We start from the raw sequence: 18558 nt of genomic DNA, 5'->3' as shown, positions 1-18558 counted from the left end.
GATCAGAGGTTCAGCCTGGTGGGTCACCGGAGCCGCGCCGCCGTCCCCCTTACAGAGCCAGAAGAGACGAAGAGGTCCGGTGAAATCGGCGGCAGAAGACATCCTGTCTTCAATCTAAGGTAGCGCACAGCACCGCAGCTGTGCGCCATTGCTCTCAGCACACTTCACACTCCGGTCACTGAGGGTGCAGGGCGCTGGGGGGGAGCGCCCTGAGACGCAATATAACAATATACCTTAGGTGGCAAAAAGAATACATCACATATAGCTCCTGGGCTATATGGATGTATTTTAATCCCCTGCCATTTTTACACAAAAAAGCGGGAGATAAGGACGTCGTGAAGGGGCGGAGCCTATCTCCTCAGCACACAAGCGCCATTTTCCCTCACAGCTCCGCTGGAAGGACGGCTCCCTGACTCTCCCCTGCAGTCCTGCTTCAGAATCAGGGTAAAAAAGAGAAGGGGGGGCATTTTTGGCAGCAAATAACGATAATAACAGCAGCTATAAGGGAATAACACTTATATAAGGTTATCCCTGTATATATATATATATATATATATATATATATATATATATATATATATAGCGCTGGGTGTGTGCTGGCAGACTCTCCCTCTGTCTCTCCAAAGGGCTAAGTGGGGTCCTGTCCTCTATCAGAGCATTCCCGGTGTGTGTGCTGTGTGTCGGTACGCGTGTGTCGACATGTATGAGGAGGAAAATGATGTGGAGGCGGAGCAGTTGCCTGTGTTGGTGATGTCACCCCCTAGGGAGTCGACACCTGACTGGATGATTGTATTTAAACAATTAAGTGATAATGTCAGCAATTTGCAAAAAACTGTTGACGACATGAGACAGCCGGCAAATCAATTAGTGCCTGTCCAGGCGTCTCAGACACCGTCAGGGGCGCTAAAACGCCCGTTACCTCAGTGGGTCGACACAGATACTGAGTCTAGTGTCGACGGTGACGAGACAAACGTAATGTCCAGTAGGACCACACGTTACATGATCACGGCAATGAAAGAGGCATTGAACCTTTCTGACACTACAAGTACCACAAAGAAGGGTATTATGTGGGGTGAGAAAAAACTACCAATAGTTTTTCCTGAGTCAGAGGAAATAAATGAGGTGTGTGAAAAAGCGTGGGTTTCCCCCGATAAAAAACAGCTAATTTCTAAAAAATTATTAGCATTATATCCCTTCCCGCCGGAGGTTAGGGCGCGTTGGGAAACACCCCCTAGGGTAGATAAGGCGCTCACACGTTTATCTAAACAAGTAGCGTTACCGTCTCCTGATACGGCCACCCTCAAAGAACCAGCTGATAGAAGGCTGGAAAATATCCTAAAAAGTATATACACACATACTGGTGTTATACTGCGACCAGCAATCGCCTCAGCCTGGATGTGCAGTGCTGGAGTCGCATGGTCGGATTCCCTGACTGAGAATATTGATACCCTGGATAGGGACAATATTTTGTTAACTATAGAACATTTAAAGGATGCATTACTATATATGCGTGATGCACAGAGGGATATTTGCACCCTGGCATCAAGAGTAAGTGCTATGTCCATCTCTGCCAGAAGAGCGTTATGGACGCGACAGTGGTCAGGGGATGCGGATTCCAAACGGCACATGGAAGTATTGCCGTATAAAGGGGAGGAGTTATTTGGGGCTGGTCTATCGGACCTGGTGGCCACGGCAACGGCTGGAAAATCCACCTTTTTACCCCAGGTCACTCCACATCAGCAGAAAAAGACACCGTCTTTTCAAACTCAGTCCTTTCGTTCCCATAAGTACAAGCGAGCAAAAGGCCACTCTTTTCTGCCCCGGGGCAGAGGAAGAGGAAAAAGACTGCACCATGCAGCCGCTTCACAGGAGCAGAAGCCCTCCCCTGCTTCTGCCAAGTCTTCAGCATGACGCTGGGGCTTTACAAGCAGACTCAGATATGGTGGGGGCCCGTCTCAAGAATTTCAACGCGCAGTGGGCTCACTCGCAAGTGGATCCCTGGATTCTACAGGTAGTATCGCAAGGGTACAAACTGGAATTCGAGGCGTTTCCCCCTCGTCGGTTCCTGAAGTCTGCTTTACCAAAGTCTCCCTCCGACAGGGAGGCAGTTTTGGAAGCCATTCACAAGCTGTATTCCCAGCAGGTGATAATCAAGGTACCCCTCCTGCAACAAGGAAAGGGGTATTATTCCACGCTGTTTGTGGTACCGAAGCCGGACGGCTCGGTGAGACCAATTTTAAATCTGAAATCCTTGAACACTTACATAAAAAGGTTCAAATTCAAGATGGAGTCACTCAGAGCAGTGATAGCGAACCTGGAAGAAGGGGACTATATGGTGTCTCTGGACATCAAAGATGCTTATCTCCACGTCCCAATATACCCTTCTCACCAAGGGTACCTCAGGTTTGTAGTACAAAACTGTCATTATCAGTTTCAGACGCTACCGTTTGGATTGTCCACGGCACCTCGGGTCTTTACCAAGGTAATGGCCGAAATGATGATTCTTCTACGAAGAAAAGGCATTTTAATTATCCCTTACTTGGACGATCTCCTGATAAGGGCAAGATCCAGGGAACAGTTAGAAGTCGGAGTAGCACTATCTCAGGTAGTGTTACGTCAGCACGGGTGGATTCTAAATATTCCAAAATCGCAGCTGATTCCAACGACACGTCTACTGTTCCTAGGAATGATTCTGGACACAGTCCAGAAGAAGGTGTTTCTCCCGGAGGAGAAGGCCAGGGAGTTATCCGAGCTAGTCAGGAACCTCCTAAAACCAGGCCAGGTCTCAGTGCATCAGTGCACGAGGGTCCTGGGAAAAATGGTGGCTTCTTACGAAGCGATTCCATTCGGAAGATTCCATGCAAGAACATTTCAGTGGGATCTACTGGACAAATGGTCCGGATCGCATCTGCAGATGCATCAGAGGATAACCCTGTCGCCAAGGACAAGGGTGTCTCTCCTGTGGTGGCTGCAGAGTGCTCATCTACTAGAGGGCCGCAGATTTGGCATTCAGGATTGGATCCTGGTAACCACGGATGCCAGCCTGAGAGGCTGGGGAGCAGTCACACAGGGAAGGAATTTCCAGGGCTTGTGGTCAAGCATGGAAACATCTCTTCATATAAACATTCTGGAACTAAGGGCCATTTACAATGCTCTAAGTCAAGCAAAACCTCTGCTTCAGGGTCAGGCGGTGTTGATCCAATCGGACAACATCACGTCAGTCGCCCACGTAAACAGACAGGGCGGCACGAGAAGCAGGAGGGCAATGGCAGAAGCTGCAAGGATTCTTCGCTGGGCGGAAAATCATGTGATAGCACTGTCAGCAGTGTTCATTCCGGGAGTGGACAACTGGGAAGCAGACTTCCTCAGCAGACACGACCTTCACCCGGGAGAGTGGGGACTTCACCCAGAAGTCTTCCACCTGATTGTAAACCGTTGGGAAAAACCAAAGGTGGACATGATGGCGTCACGTCTAAACAAAAAACTGGACAGATATTGCGCCAGGTCAAGGGACCCTCAGGCAATAGCAGTGGACGCTCTGGTAACGCCGTGGGTATGTGTTCCCTCCTCTGCCTCTCATACCAAAAGTACTGAGAATCATAAGAAGGAGAGGAGTAAGAACTATACTCGTGGTCCCGGATTGGCCAAGAAGGACTTGGTACCCGGAACTTCAAGAGATGCTCACGGACGAACCGTGGCCTCTACCTCTAAGACAGGACCTGCTACTGCAGGGGCCTTGTCTGTTTCAAGACTTACCGCGGATGCGTTTGAAGGCATGGCGGTTGAACGCCGGATCCTGAGGGAAAAAGGCATTCCAGAAGAAGTCATTCCTACTCTGGTCAAAGCCAGGAAGGACGTAACCGCAAAACATTATCACCGCATTTGGCGTAAATATGTTGCGTGGTGTGAGGCCAAGAGGGCCCCTACAGAGGAATTTCAACTGGGTCGTTTCCTTCATTTCCTGCAAACAGGACTGTCTATGGGCCTAAAATTAGGGTCCATTAAGGTTCAAATTTCGGCCCTGTCGATTTTCTTCCAAAAAGAACTGGCTTCAGTACCTGAAGTTCAGACATTTGTAAAAGGGGTGCTGCACATACAGCCTCCTTTTGTGCCTCCAGTGGCACCTTGGGATCTCAATGTGGTGTTGAGTTTTCTAAAGTCACATTGGTTTGAACCACTTTCCACTGTGGACTTAAAATATCTCACATGGAAGGTGTCGATGCTGTTAGCCTTGGCTTCAGCCAGGCGTGTGTCAGAATTGGCGGCTTTATCATATAAAAGCCCTTACTTAATTTTTCATTCTGACAGGGCGGAATTGAGGACTCGTCCTCAATTTCTACCTAAGGTGGTTTCTGCATTTCACATGAACCAACCTATTGTGGTACCTGCGGCTACCAGGGACTTAGAGGACTCTAAGTTGCTTGACGTTATCAGGGCCTTGAAAATATATGTTTCCAGGACGGCTGGAGTCAGAAAATCTGACTCGCTGTTTATCCTGTATGCACCTAACAAACTGGGTGCTCCTGCTTCTAAGCAGACGATTGCTCGTTGGATTTGTAGTACAATTCAGCTTGCACATTCTGTGGCAGGATTGCCACAGCCAAAATCAGTAAAAGCCCATTCCACAAGGAAAGTGGGCTCATCTTGGGCGGCTGCCCGAGGGGTCTCGGCTTTACAACTTTGCCGAGCAGCTACTTGGTCAGGGGCAAACACGTTTGCTAAATTCTACAAATTTGATACCCTGGCTGAGGAGGACCTGGAGTTCTCTCATTCGGTGCTGCAGAGTCATCCGCACTCTCCCGCCCGTTTGGGAGCTTTGGTATAATCCCCATGGTCCTTACGGAGTCCCAGCATCCACTAGGACGTCAGAGAAAATAAGATTTTACTTACCGATAAATCTATTTCTCATAGTCCGTAGTGGATGCTGGGCGCCCATCCCTAGTGCGGATTGTCTGCAATACTTGTATATAGTTATTGTTACAAAAATTCGGGTTATTATTGTTGTGAGCCATCTTTTCAGAGGCTCCCTTACATTTATCATACTGTTAACTGGGTTCAGATCACAAGTTGTACGGTGTGATTGGTGTGGCTGGTATGAGTCTTACCCGGGATTCAATATCCTTCCTTATTATGTACGCTCGTCCGGGCACAGTATCCTAACTGAGGCTTGGAGGAGGGTCATAGGGGGAGGAGCCAGTGCACACCACCTGATCCTTAAGCTTTTATTTTGTGCCCTGTCTCCTGCGGAGCCGCTATTCCCCATGGTCCTTACGGAGTCCCAGCATCCACTACGGACTATGAGAAATAGATTTATCGGTAAGTAAAATCTTATTTTCTTCTTTTGCAGACAGAATCCACAGAAGAAGAGGACCAAAGCCGCACTGACTTCGTTAAGGTTGATCCTGAAGGTAATGTTTTTCATTTGCCTCCATCAGCATGTCCCTAATAAATATTTGAATGAAACCTCCCATAGTTCCAGTGTGTCCTATTGTCACAATATAGAAGGGAATGACAGTGCCCTTCCACATAATTGCGTCGTTGCGACATGGAAATAAATATGGTTTCAGCCAGTTTTGGTTCAGTATGTCTCCTCCATTCTTCCCTGCCTCACATCTACAGTATACCCTTATTCTGTTTACTTCCCAGGCATAGTATAATATTTTGTGTGGCGTTCAATTAGCCGTGGTAATTTACAGCGGATAATTTACCCGCCCGAGGCTATCCAGTTAGCCCCAAAGCTGACGCTAACATAAAAAAATTATAATTTGCAAATAACGTGGATTTTTTGCGATTATTATTATGTTTTTACCACAGATTTAGGTTTCTGGTCTAATTGGATTACCTCCCTTTGGGGGGGGGGGGGTATTCAATTAAGTGCCGTTTTTTTCGACTGGTCGAAAAAGATTGCAGTGTTCTAGCTCTTTGCACCACTAGGAACAATTGTAAATGACACACCATACTGAAAATGCAGCTAGGAGTGATCGCCCCTTCTATACTAGACATTAAGGGGAGTGATTGCCCCACCATACTAGACACTAATTGGAGTGATCTTTATAAGCACACATTCTGCAACCTCATTGTAAAGTGCCGATCTGCTTTTGCTGGCAGCTGCTCTCTAGTCAGGTGCCTGATTGAATGCTCAGATCCCCACACACATAGCAGACTTTGTAGGAGAAGCTGCTGTCATTGGAATGCTGCAGCCTGTTCTATCCCCTATATTGTTGTATCCATAGCTATAAAAGGACAATGCCCTTTGAAGAAGTTGCACTGAATAAAGTTTCTTCTCCAGGAAAACTCACTGGCATGGTGGGCACAGCCTTATACGTTAGTCCAGAGGTCCAAGGGAACACTAAAGCATCCTATAACCAGGTAATGAGTATGTGAAACTGATTATGTCCTCATAACTTCAATAATGATAAAAATCGGGTCAAGAATTAGTCATGTTGCTGGTCCATTCAACCACAGAATTGTTGGTTAACAGGTCTGACCGTGAGACTACCCTTTGCTCTTTTCTTGTGGTGGTGGCTCACATACGTGTGTGTGTGTGTATATATAGAATAATTTTTTTCACGCAAGTGTAGTACAGTATTTGTGCATTGAATGTATATAATTATAATACATGGATGCATTTTCCTGCTCTCTGTAGAAAGTGGACCTCTTCAGTCTGGGAATCATGTTGTTTGAGATGTCCTACAGACCTATGGATACAAGTTCTGAAAGAATTTCCGTGTTAAGCATGCTTAGACAGGTACACTTCATAAGTCACATGCATATTATGCTTGGAATGCTGTTATTATGGGGATGTAGTCAGAATCCAAACACATTCTGCCGGTAAGTGTTAGGGTATGGGGGAGGATTAGGCTGCAGGAACGGGAGGTTAGGATTAGGCTGCAGGAGGAGGAGGGTTAGGCTGCAGTAATGGGAGGCTAGGCTTAGGCTGTGGGAGCGGTGAGTTAGGGTTAGGCTGCAGGAAGGGGAGGTTAGGGTTAGGCTGCAGGAAGGTTACGGTTAGGCTGCAGGAAGAGGAGGTTAGGACTAGGCTGCGGGGAGGGGAGGTTAGGGTTAGGCGGCAGGAAGGGGAGGTTAGGGTTAGGCTGCAGGAAGGGGAGGTTAGGGTTAGGCTGCAGGGAGGTGGAGGTTTGGGTTAGGCGGCAGAAAGGGGAGGTTAGGGTTAGGCTGCAGTAAGGGGAGGTTAGGGTTAGGCCGCAGCAAGGGGAGGTTAGGGTTAGGCTGCAGTAAGGGAAGGTTAGGCTGCAGTAAGGGGAGGTTAGGGTTAGGCTGCAGGAAGGGGAGGTTAGGGTTAGGCCGCAGCAAGGGGAGGTTAGGGTTAGGCGGCAGGAAGGGGAGGTTAGGGTTAGGCGGCAGGAAGGGGAGGTTAGGGTTAGGTGGCAGGAAGGGGAGGTTAGGGTTAGGCGGCAGGAAGGGGAGGTTAGGGTTAGGCTGCAGTAAGGGGAGGTTAGGGTTAGGCTGCAGGAGAGTTGTTAGGGTTAAGAGGAACGTAAAGCTTAAGGTTACAGTCAGTGGCGGATCTTGCCACGGGCAAGCAGGACTTTTGCCCGGGGCGCCGCCTTCCGGAGGGCGCCGGCGCCATCCGGAGGGCGCCGCACCATGGCAAGATCCTCCACTGTCAGTGTGCGCCCCAGCAGTGTCCCCCCGCTGTGCCCCCCCCTCCCGCGTTGAGAAGGGAACCAGACGCTATGCGTCTGGTTTCCCTTCGTGGCTCTGGTCCTCCCCCGCTCTGAAGGGAATCAGACGCTAAGTTTCTAGTTTCCCTTCATGGAGAGGACCTTTGGTGTGCGGTGCGCGATGATGTCATCGCGCACCGCACAGCATTGTGGCATAGACGCTAGGGGTCATAATTGACCTCTAGCGCTTATGCTGTGCTATGGGAGAGACGTCATGACTGACGTCTCTCCCATAGATCCGAGGAGAAGAGCGGCGCCGGTCTGCAGGGTCTGGAAACAGGAGCGGGGTACAGTAAGTATACTTTTTTTTTTTTTTCAGCGGCGCTACAAATGGGGGGCGTGACTGACCACGCCCCCATGTTAAGCCACGCCCATAACTTTTGCCCGGGGCGCCGCAAGGGCAAGAACCGGCCCTGGTTACAGTACTTACAATAATGTGTCTGGATTATGACTGCCGGGATGCCTCTGTTGTTATTTTACCCGTCCTTATCCTGTCAGGATCCCGTATTTAACCTGTTATTATGTGTGATATTACACACCTGATTCATTTGTTTACTCTAAAAAGGACCACCATTATTATCGATGACCTCTGCATTCATTAGTTTAGTAATTACATGTGTCTGAAAGGGGAATATCTTTTAGGAAACTAACAGAGTCCTCACATCTGAGTGTAATTTCCTATAAAACACGTTGGGTGGATTGGAATATATGCAAAGTAGTGTGCGGGAGATTTTGCTTAACGCGCAACCTGAAAGATATCGTAGGTTGTTGCATAATGTCTTTTCATGAAAGCATTTGAAGTGTCAGAGATAGTCCTGGGCCCAAATGTCAGAGTGTGAGGTTTGCAAAGTGCTAACATTTCTGTGATGATGCAGCAAGATTTAAAACGGCAATTCTTTACAATGCAAAAACAACCTGGTTTGGCATTGTTTAGAATTGCCACTTTAAATCTGAGTGCTTAATTGCTGAAATCTCTGCATTTTTCTATGTACCCTATTACATTTGGGCCCTAATCTTTTCTCCCTAGTACATAAATGGCAGGCTCAGTAGTTCGTAGTCTGCATCACAGTAATCCTTGTTAGAGCACAGATGGTAAAATGCTGCATAATTATACACACATGTATGGAAGTAAACATCTCCTTATTAGGACTTGTCTTGACAATTTAAATAAGCTCATTACTTGTGAAATTCTATAAATGACTGGCCCTACAGTGCAGAATGTATTTGTACTGATAAATTTATAGTAAAAGTACAAACAATTTTTTTGTCATTCATTTTCTTTTCTTCTCTAGCCTTCCATAGTTTTCCCAAATGACTTTGAAAAACCAGAAACTGAAAAACAGGTAAAATATTCAAGCATCGCTGTAAAACTGAAATTTTGTTTAAAGTGGGCGTTCTAACTCCCCAACTTCCCTCCCTAAATACTGAGTACTTTTACTAAATAATGTCTCAGTGAGTTTCCCTCCACCTCCTTAATGTCACGCCAGTGCCTGTTTCCTAATTACTCACCTCTCACCTTACTGATCCTGCTTAATGTTCAGCCACTATCTTTGTGTATTTGTATTTGTAAGTCCCTGTACAGATCTCATTCTCCCTTTTCCTCTCTCCTTCTTTCCTCTCTCCTTCTTTCCCTGCCTCCCTTTTCCTCTCTCCTTCTTTCCTCTCTCCTTCTTTCCCTCCCTCCCTTTTCCTCTCTTCCTCCCCATCTCTCCCTCCCTTTTCCTCTCTTCCTCCCCATCTCTCCCTCCCTTTTCCTCTCTTCCTCCCCATCTCTCCCTCCTTTTTCCTCTCTTCCTCCCCATCTCTCCCTCCCTTTTCTCTATCGTCCTAGTGGATGCTGGGGTTCCTGAAAGGACCATGGGGAATAGCGGCTCCGCAGGAGACAGGGCACAAAAAGTAAAGCTTTAGGATCAGGTGGTGTGCACTGGCTCCTCCCCCTATGACCCTCCTCCAAGCCAGTTAGATTTTTGTGCCCGGCCGAGAAGGGTGCAATCTAGGTGGCTCTCCTAAAGAGCTGCTTAGGAAAGTTTAGCTTAGGTTTTTTATTTTACAGTGAGTCCTGCTGGCAACAGGATCACTGCAACGAGGGACTTAGGGGAGAAGAAGTGAACTCACCTGCGTGCAGGATGGATTGGCTTCTTGGCTACTGGACATCAGCTCCAGAGGGACGATCACAGGTACAGCCTGGATGGTCTCCGGAGCCTTGCCGCCGGCCCCCTTGCAGATGCTGAAGTAAGAAGAGGTCCAGAATCGGCGGCAGAAGACTCCTCAGTCTTCTAAAGGTAGCGCACAGCACTGCAGCTGTGCGCCATTTTCCTCTCAGCACACTTCACACGGCAGTCACTGAGGGTGCAGGGCGCTGGGAGGGGGGCGCCCTGGGAGGCAAATGAATACCTATTTTGGCTAAAAATACCTCGCATATAGCCTCCGGAGGCTATATGGAGATATTTAACCCCTGCCAGAATCCGTTAAGAGCGGGAGACGAGGCCGCCGAAAAAGGGGCGGGGCCTATCTCCTCAGCACACAGCGCCATTTTCCCTCACAGAAAGGCTGGAGGGAAGGCTCCCAGGCTCTCCCCTGCACTGCACTACAGAAACGGGGTTAAAACAGAGAGGGGGGGCACTAATTTGGCGATATGCTTATATATATATTAAGATGCTATAAGGGAAAACACTTATATAAGGTTGTCCCTATATAATTATAGCGTTTTTGGTGTGTGCTGGCAAACTCTCCCTCTGTCTCTCCAAAGGGCTAGTGGGTCCTGTCCTCTATCAGAGCATTCCCTGTGTGTGTGCTGTGTGTCGGTACGTGTGTGTCGACAGGTAGGAGGACGATGTTGGTGAGGAGGCGGAGCAATTGCCTGTAATGGTGATGTCACTCTCTAGGGAGTCGACACCGGAATGGATGGCTTATTTAGGAAATTACGTGATAATGTCAACACGCTGCAAGGTCGGTTGACGACATGAGACGGCCGACAAACAATTAGTACGGTCCAGACGTCTCAAAAACACCGTCAAGGGTTTTAAAACGCCCGTTTACTTTAGTCGGTCGACACAGACACAGACAGGGACACTGAATCCAGTGTCGACGGTGAATAAACAAACGTATTCCTTATTAGGGCCACACGTTAAAGGCAATGAAGGAGGTGTTACGTATTTCTGATACTACAAGTACCACAAAAGAGGGTATTATGTGGGATGTGAAAAAACTACCATAGTTTTTCCTGAATCAGATAAATTAAATAAAGTGTGTGATGATGCGTGGGTTCCCCCCGATAGAAAATTATGGGCGGTATACCCTTTCCCGCCAGAAGTTAGGGCGCGTTGGGAAACACCTTTTAAGGTGGATAAGGCGCTCACACGCTTATCAAAACAAGTGGCGGTACCGTCTATAGATAGGGCCGTCCTCAAGGACCAGCTGACAAGGCTGGAAAATATAATAAAAAGTATATACACACATACTGGTGTTATACTGCGGCCAGCGATCGCCTCAGCCTGGATGTGCAGAGCTAGGGTGGCTTGGTCGGATTCCCTGACTAAAAATATTGATACCCTTGACAGGGACAGTATTTTATTGACTATAGAGCATTTCTATATATGCGAGATGCACAGAGGGATATTTGCACTCTGGCATCATGAATAAACGCGATGTCCATAACTGCCAGAAGATGTTATGGACACGACAGTGGTCAGGTGATGCAGATTCCAAACGGCACAGTATGGCCGTATACAGGAAGAGGACTTGTTTGGGGTCGGTCCATCGGACCTGGTGGTCACGGCAACTGCTGGAAAATCCACCGTTTTTTACCCTAAGTCACATCTCTGCAGAAAAAGACACCGTCTTTTCAGCCTCAGTCCTCTCGTCCCTATAAGATCATATCTGCCCAGGGATAGAGGAAAGGGAAGAAGACTGCAGCAGGCAGCCCATTCCCAGGAACAGAAGCGTTCCACCGCGTCTGACAAGTTCTCAGCATGGCGCTGAGACCGTACAGGACCCCTGGATCCTACAAGTAGTATCCCGGGGGTACAGATGGGAATGTCGAGACGTTTCCCCTTCGCAGGCTCCTGAAGTCTGCTTTACCAAGTCTCCCTCCGACAAGGAGGTAGTATGGGAAAAAATTCACAAGCTGTATTCCCAGCAGGTGATAATTAAATTACCCCTCCTACTACAGAAAAGGGGTATTATTCCACACTATATTGTGGTACTGAAGCCAGAAGGCTAGGTGAGACTTATTCTAAAAATTTGTTTTTGAACACTTACAAAGGTTCAAATTAAGATGAAGTCACTCAGAGCAGTGATAACGAACCAGGAATAAGGGGACTATATAGTGTCCCGGGACATCAGGGATGCTTACCTCTATGTCCCAAATTTGCCCTTCTCACTAAGGGTACCTCAGGTTCGTGGTGCAGAACTGTCACTATCAGTTTCAGACGCTGCCGTTTGGATTGTCCACGGCACCCTGGGGTCTTTACCAAGGTAATGGCCGAATTGATGATTCTTCTTCGAAGAAAAGGCGTCTTAATTATCCCTTACTTGGACGATCTCCTGATAGGGGCATAGTCCAGGGAACAGTTGGAGGTCGGAGTAGCACTATCTCGGATACTGCTACAATCAGCACGGGTGGATTCTAAATATTCCAAAATCGCAGCTGATCCCGACGACACGTCTGCTGTGCCTAGGGATGATTCTGGACACAGTCCAGAAAAAGGTGTTTCTCCCGGAAGAGAAAGCCAGGGAGTTATCCGAGCAAGTCAGGAACCTCCTAAAAACAGTGCATCATTGCACAAGGGTCCTGGTAAAAATGGTGGCTTCCTACGAAGCAATTCCATTCGGCAGATTTCACGTAAGAACTTTTCAGTGGGATCTGCTGGACAAATGGTCCGGATCGCATCTTCAGATGCATCAGCGGATAACCCAATATCCAAGGACAAGGGTGTCTCTCCTGTGGTGGTTATAGAGTGCTCATCTTCTAGAGGGCAGCAGATTCGGCATTCAGGATTGGATGCTGGTAACCACGGAGCCCAGCCTGAGAGGCTGGGGAGCAGTCACACAAGGAAAAAATTTCCAGGGAGTGTGATCAAGTATGGAGACTTTTCTCCACATAAATATACTGGAGCTAAGGGTAAATTTATAATGCTCTAAGCTTAGCAAGACCTCTGCTTCAAGGTCAGCCGGTATTGATCCAGTGGGAAAAACATCACGGCAGTCGCCCACGTAAACAGACAGGGCGACACAAGAAGCAGGAGGGCAATGGCAGAAACTGCAAGGACTTTTCGCTGGGCGGAAAATCATGTGATAACACTGTCAGCAGTTTTTCATCCCGGGAATGGAAACTGGGAAGCAGACTTCCTCAGCACGACCTCCACCCGGGAGAGTGGAAACTTCATTGAGAAGTTTTTTCCACATGATTGTAAACCGTTGGGAAATACCAAAGGTGGACATGATGGCGTCCCGTCTGAACAAAAAACGGGACAGGTATTGCGCCAGGTCAAGAGACCCTCAGGCAATAGATGTGGACGTTCTGGTAACACCGTGGGTGTACCAGTCGGTGTATGTGTTCCCTCCTCTGCTTCTCATACCTAAGGTGCTGAGAATTATAAGACGTAGAGGAGTAAGAACTATACTCATGGCTCCGGATTGGCCAAGAAGGACTTGGTACCCGGAACTTCAAGAGATGCTTACAGAGGTCTTATGGCCTCTGCCGCTAAGAAGGGACTTGCTTCAGCAAGTACCATGTCTGTTCCAAGACTTACCGCAGCTGCGTTTGTCGGCATGGCGATGGAAAGCCGGATCCTAAAGGAAAAAAGGCATTCCGGAAGAGGTCATTCCTACCCTGGTCAAAGCCAGAAAGGAGGTGACCGCACAACATTATCACCACGTGTGGCGAAAATATGTTGCGTGGTGTGAGGCCAGGAAGGCCCCACAAAGAAATTTCAACTCGGTCGTTTCCTGCATTTCCTGCAAACAGGAGTGTCTATGGGCCTCAAATTGGGGTCCATTAAGGTTCAAATTCGGCCCTGTAAATTTTCTTCCAGAAAGAATTGGCTTCAGTTCCTGAAGTCCAGAAGTTTGTCAAGGGAGTATTGCATATACAAACCCCTTTTTTTGTGCCTCCAGTGGCACTGTGGGATCTCGACGTAGTTCTGGGATTCCTCAAATCACATTGGTTTAAAACCAGTCAAATATGTGGATTTGAAGCATCTCACATAAAAAGTGACCATGCTCTTGGCCCTGGCCTGGACCAGGCGAGTGTCAAATTGGTGGTTTTTTCTCAAAAAAGCCCATATCTGTTTGTCCATTCGGACAGGGCAGAGCTGCGGACTCGTCCCCAGTTCTCTCCCTAAGGTGGTGTCAGTGTTTCACCTGAACCAGCTTATTGTGGTGCCTTGCACCTACTAGGGACTTGGAGGACTCCAAGTTGCTAGGAGTTGTCAGGGCCCTGAAAATATGTTCCAGGACAGCTGGAGTCAGAAAATCTGACTCGCTGTTTATACTGTATGCACCCAACAAGTTGGGTGCGCCTGCTTCTAAGCAGGCGATTGCTCGTTGGATTTGTAACACAATTCAACTTGCACATTCTGAGGCAGGCCTGCCACAGTCTAAATCGGTTAAGGCCCATTCCACAAGGAAGGTGGGCTCATCTTGGGCGGCTGCCCGAGGGGTCTCGGCATTACAACTCTGCCGAGCGGCTACGTGGTCGGGGGAGAACACGTTTGTAAAATTCTACAAATTTGATACCCTGGCTAAGGAGGACCTGGAGTTCTCTCATTCGGTGCTGCAGAGTCATCCGCACTCTCCCGCCCGTTTGGGAGCTTTGGTATAATCCCCATGGTCCTTTCAGGAACCCCAGCATCCACTAGGACGATGGAGAAAATAAGAATTTACTTACCGATAATTCTATTTCTCGGAGTCCGTAGTGGATGCTGGGCGCCCATCCCAAGTGCGGATTATCTGCAATACTTGTACATAGTTACAAAAATCGGGTTATTATTGTTGTGAGCCATCTTTTCAGAGGCTCCGCTGTTATCATACTGTTAACTGGGTTTAGATCACAAGTTGTACGGTGTGATTGGTGTGGCTGGTATGAGTCTTACCCGGGATTCATAATTCCTCCCTTATTGTGTGCGCTCGTCCGGGCACAGTACCTAACTGGCTTGGAGGAGGGTCATAGGGGGAGGAGCCAGTGCACACCACCTGATCCTAAAGCTTTACTTTTTGTGCCCTGTCTCCTGCGGAGCCGCTATTCCCCATGGTCCTTTCAGGAACCCCAGCATCCACTACGGACTCCGAGAAATAGAATTATCGGTAAGTAAATTCTTATTTTCCTCTCTTCCTCCCCATCTCTCCCTCCCTATCTCTCCCTCCCTCTACCTCTTCCCTTCTCTCTGTCTTCCCCTCTCCTCTCTCTCTCTCCTCCCTCTTCCCTCTCTCTCCTCCCTCTTCCCCCTCTCTCCTCTCCCTCTTCCCCCTCTCTCCTCTCCCTCTTCCCCCCTCTCTCCTCTCCCTCTTCCCCTCTCTCTCCTCTCCCTCCTCTCCCTCTCTCTCTCTCCTCTCTCTCTCTCCTCTCCCTCCTCCCCTCTCCCCTCTCCCTCCTCCCCTCTCCCCTCTCCCTCTTCCCCCCCTCTCCCTCTTCCCTCCCTCTCCCTCTTCCCTCCCTCTCCCTCTTCCCTCCCCTCTCTCTCCTCTCCCCCCCCCTCTCTCTCCTCTCCCCCCCTCTCTCCCCCCCCTCTCTCCCCCCCCTCTCTCCTCTCCCCCCCTCTCCCCCCCCTCTCTCCTCTCCCCCCCTCTCCCCCCCCCTCTCCTCTCCCCCCCTCTCCCCCCCCCCCTCTCCTCTCCCCCCCTCTCCCCCCCTCTCTCCTCTCCCCCCCTCCCCCCCCCTCTCCTCTCCCCCCTCCCCCCCCCCCCTCTCTCCTCTCCCCCCTCTCCCCCCCCTCTCTCCTCTCCCCCCTCTCCCCCCCCCTCTCTCCTCTCCCCCCTCTCCCCCCCCCTCTCTCCTCTCCCCCCTCTCCCCCCCCCTCTCTCCTCTCCCCCCTCTCTCCCCCCCTCTCTCTCTCTCCCTCTCCCCCTCCTCTCTCTCCTCTCTCTCCTCTCCCTCTTCCCCCTCCTCTCTCTCCTCTCCCTCTTCCCCCTCCTCTCTCTCCTCTCCCTCTTCCCCCTCCTCTCTCTCCTCTCCCTCTTCCCCCTCCTCTCTCTCCTCTCCCTCTTCCCCCTCCTCTCTCTCCTCTCCCCCCTCCTCTCTCTCCTCTCCCCCCTCCTCTCTCTCCTCTCCCTCTTCCCCCTCCTCTCCCTCTCCCCCCTCCTCTCTCTCCTCTCCCTCTTCCCCCCTCCTCTCTCTCCTCTCCCTCTTCCCCCTCCTCTCTCTCCTCTCCCTCTTCCCCCTCCTCTCTCTCCTCTCCCTCTTCCCCCTCCTCTCTCTCCTCTCCCTCTCCCCCCTCCTCTCTCTCCTCTCCCTCTTCCCCCTTCTCTCTCTCTCTCTCTCTCTCTCTCTCTCTCTCTCTCTCTCTCTCTCTCTCTCTCTCTCTCCATCCTGTTCTGCAATATACAGTATGACATTTCAGCAAAACCTACTATTTTGCAGAGAAAAGTTATTACTTGGCTCCTGAATCATGACCCTGCATCCCGGCCCACAGCCATGGAGCTGCTGAAATGTGACCTCCTGCCCCCACCACAGATGGAAGAGTCAGAACTCCATGAAGTGCTACACCATACCCTAGCAAATGTAGATGGGAAGGCTTATCGCACCATGATCAACCAAATATTTTCACAACGCATTTCACCTGCTATGGACTACACCTATGATAGTGATGTATTTAAGGTAACATTTGATCAGTTTCTACTGAAAATACATTCTAATTTACCCTTCTAATCAACTCCTAATATGATGTAAGGTTGGTCCTTTGTGAGAGAGAGCCTTGGGCTCCAACATTTTAAAGCCTGTTGCCAATTTAGTTTCTCATTCCAACAGGTTGGTGTAACCACAGTCCCTGCCACAGGGCAAACAAACATATTTTCTCTGACGTCCTAGTGGATGCTGGGAACTCCGTAAGGACCATGGGGAATAGACGGCCTCCGCAGGAGACTGGGCACTCTAAAAGAAAGATTAGGTACTATCTGGTGTGCACTGGCTCCTCCCTCTATGCCCCTCCTTCAGACCTCAGTTAGATTTCTGTGCCCGGCCGAGCTGGATGCACACTAGGGGCTCTCCTGAGCTCCTAGAAAGAAAGTATATGTTAGGTTTTTTATTTTACAGTGAGACCTGCTGGCAACAGGCTCACTGCAACGAGGGACTAAGGGGAGAAGAAGCGAACCTACCTGCTTGCAGCTAGCTTGGGCTTCTTAGGCTACTGGACACCATTAGCTCCAGAGGGATCGACCGCAGGACCCGTCCTTGGTGTTCGTTCCCGGAGCCGTGCCGCCGTCCCCCTTACAGAGCCAGAAGCATGAAGATGGTCCGGAAAATCGGCGGCAGAAGACTTCAGTCTTCACCAAGGTAGCGCACAGCACTGCAGCTGTGCGCCATTGCTCCTCATACACACTTCACACTCCGGTCACTGAGGGTGCAGGGCGCTGGGGGGGGGCGCCCTGAGCAGCAATAAAAACACCTTGGCTGGCAAAATAATCACAATATATAGCCCCAGAGGCTATATATGTGATAATTACCCCTGCCAGAATCCATAAAAAGGCGGGAGAAAAGTCTGCGAAAAAGGGGCGGAGCTATCTCCCTCGGCACACTGGCGCCATTTTCTCTTCACAGTGTAGCTGGAAGACAGCTCCCCAGGCTCTCCCCTGTAGTTTTCAGGCTCAAAGGGTTAAAAAGAGAGGGGGGGCACTAAATTTAGGCGCAATATTGTTTATACAAGCAGCTATTGGGGGAAATTCACTCAGTGATAGTGTTTATCCCTACATTATATAGCGCTCTGGTGTGTGCTGGCATACTCTCTCTCTGTCTCCCCAAAGGGCTGTGTGGGGTCCTGTCCTCAGTCAGAGCATTCCCTGTGTGTGTGCGGTGTGTCGGTACGGCTGTGTCGACATGTTGGATGAGGAGGCTTATGTGGAGGCGGAGCAGATGCCGATAAATGGGATGTCGCCCCCTGTGGGGCCGACACCAGAGTGGATGGATAGGTGGAAGGTATTAACCGACAGTGTCAACTCCTTACATAAAAGGCTGGATGACGTAACAGCTGTGGGACAGCCGGCTTCTCAGCCCGCGCCTGCCCAGGCATCTCAAAGGCCATCAGGGGCTCAAAAAACGCCCGTTACCTCAGATGGCAGACACAGATGTCGACACGGAGTCTGACTCCAGTGTCGACGAGGTTGAGACATATACACAATCCACTAGAAACATCCGTTGCAAATTGTGTTACACATTTCTGACATTAACCCAAGTACCACATAAAAGGGGTTTTATGTTTGGGGAGAAAAAGCAGCCGGTGTTTTGTTCCCCCATCAGATGAGTGAATGAAGTGTGTGAATAAGCGTGGGTTCCCCCGATAAGAAACTGGTAATTTAAAAAAAATTACTGCTGGCGTACCCTTTCCCGCCAGAGGATAGGTCACGTTGGGAGATATCCCCTAGGGTGGATAAGGCGCTCACACGGTTGTCATAAAAGGTGGCACTGCCGTCTTAGGATACGGCCACTTTGAAGGAGCCTGCTGATAAAAAGCAGGAGGCTATCCTGAAGTCTGTACATACACACTCAGGTATTATACTGAGACCTGCAATTGCCTCAGCATGAATAGTGCTGCTGCAGCAGGGTCTGATACCCTGTCAGATAATATTAATACCCTAGACAGGGAGAATATGGTGCTAACATAGAGCATATTAAAGACGTAGTCTTATATATGAGGGATGCACAGAGGGATATTTGCCGGCT

General features: G+C 49.4%; 1 protein-coding gene across 2 annotated transcripts in view; it reads left to right on the top strand.

Moving 5' to 3' along the window:
* The window catches only part of EIF2AK4 (eukaryotic translation initiation factor 2 alpha kinase 4), a 134521-nt gene that overhangs the window by 58009 nt on the left and 57954 nt on the right, over positions 1–18558 (top strand). For both annotated transcript variants that reach the window (XM_063947196.1, XM_063947197.1), the window contains 5 exons: positions 5348–5408; positions 6290–6369; positions 6647–6748; positions 8978–9028; positions 16264–16500. In XM_063947196.1, the coding sequence (XP_063803266.1) occupies positions 5348–5408; positions 6290–6369; positions 6647–6748; positions 8978–9028; positions 16264–16500 (531 nt within the window). The remainder of the gene's footprint in view (positions 1–5347; positions 5409–6289; positions 6370–6646; positions 6749–8977; positions 9029–16263; positions 16501–18558) is intronic.

This window comes from Pseudophryne corroboree, chromosome 12 (assembly GCF_028390025.1).
Source record: "Pseudophryne corroboree isolate aPseCor3 chromosome 12, aPseCor3.hap2, whole genome shotgun sequence".
Taxonomy (NCBI): Eukaryota; Metazoa; Chordata; class Amphibia; order Anura; family Myobatrachidae; genus Pseudophryne; species Pseudophryne corroboree.
The sequence above is the reverse complement of the archived record's forward strand: the minus strand, read 5'-3'. Positions and strand labels throughout refer to the sequence as shown.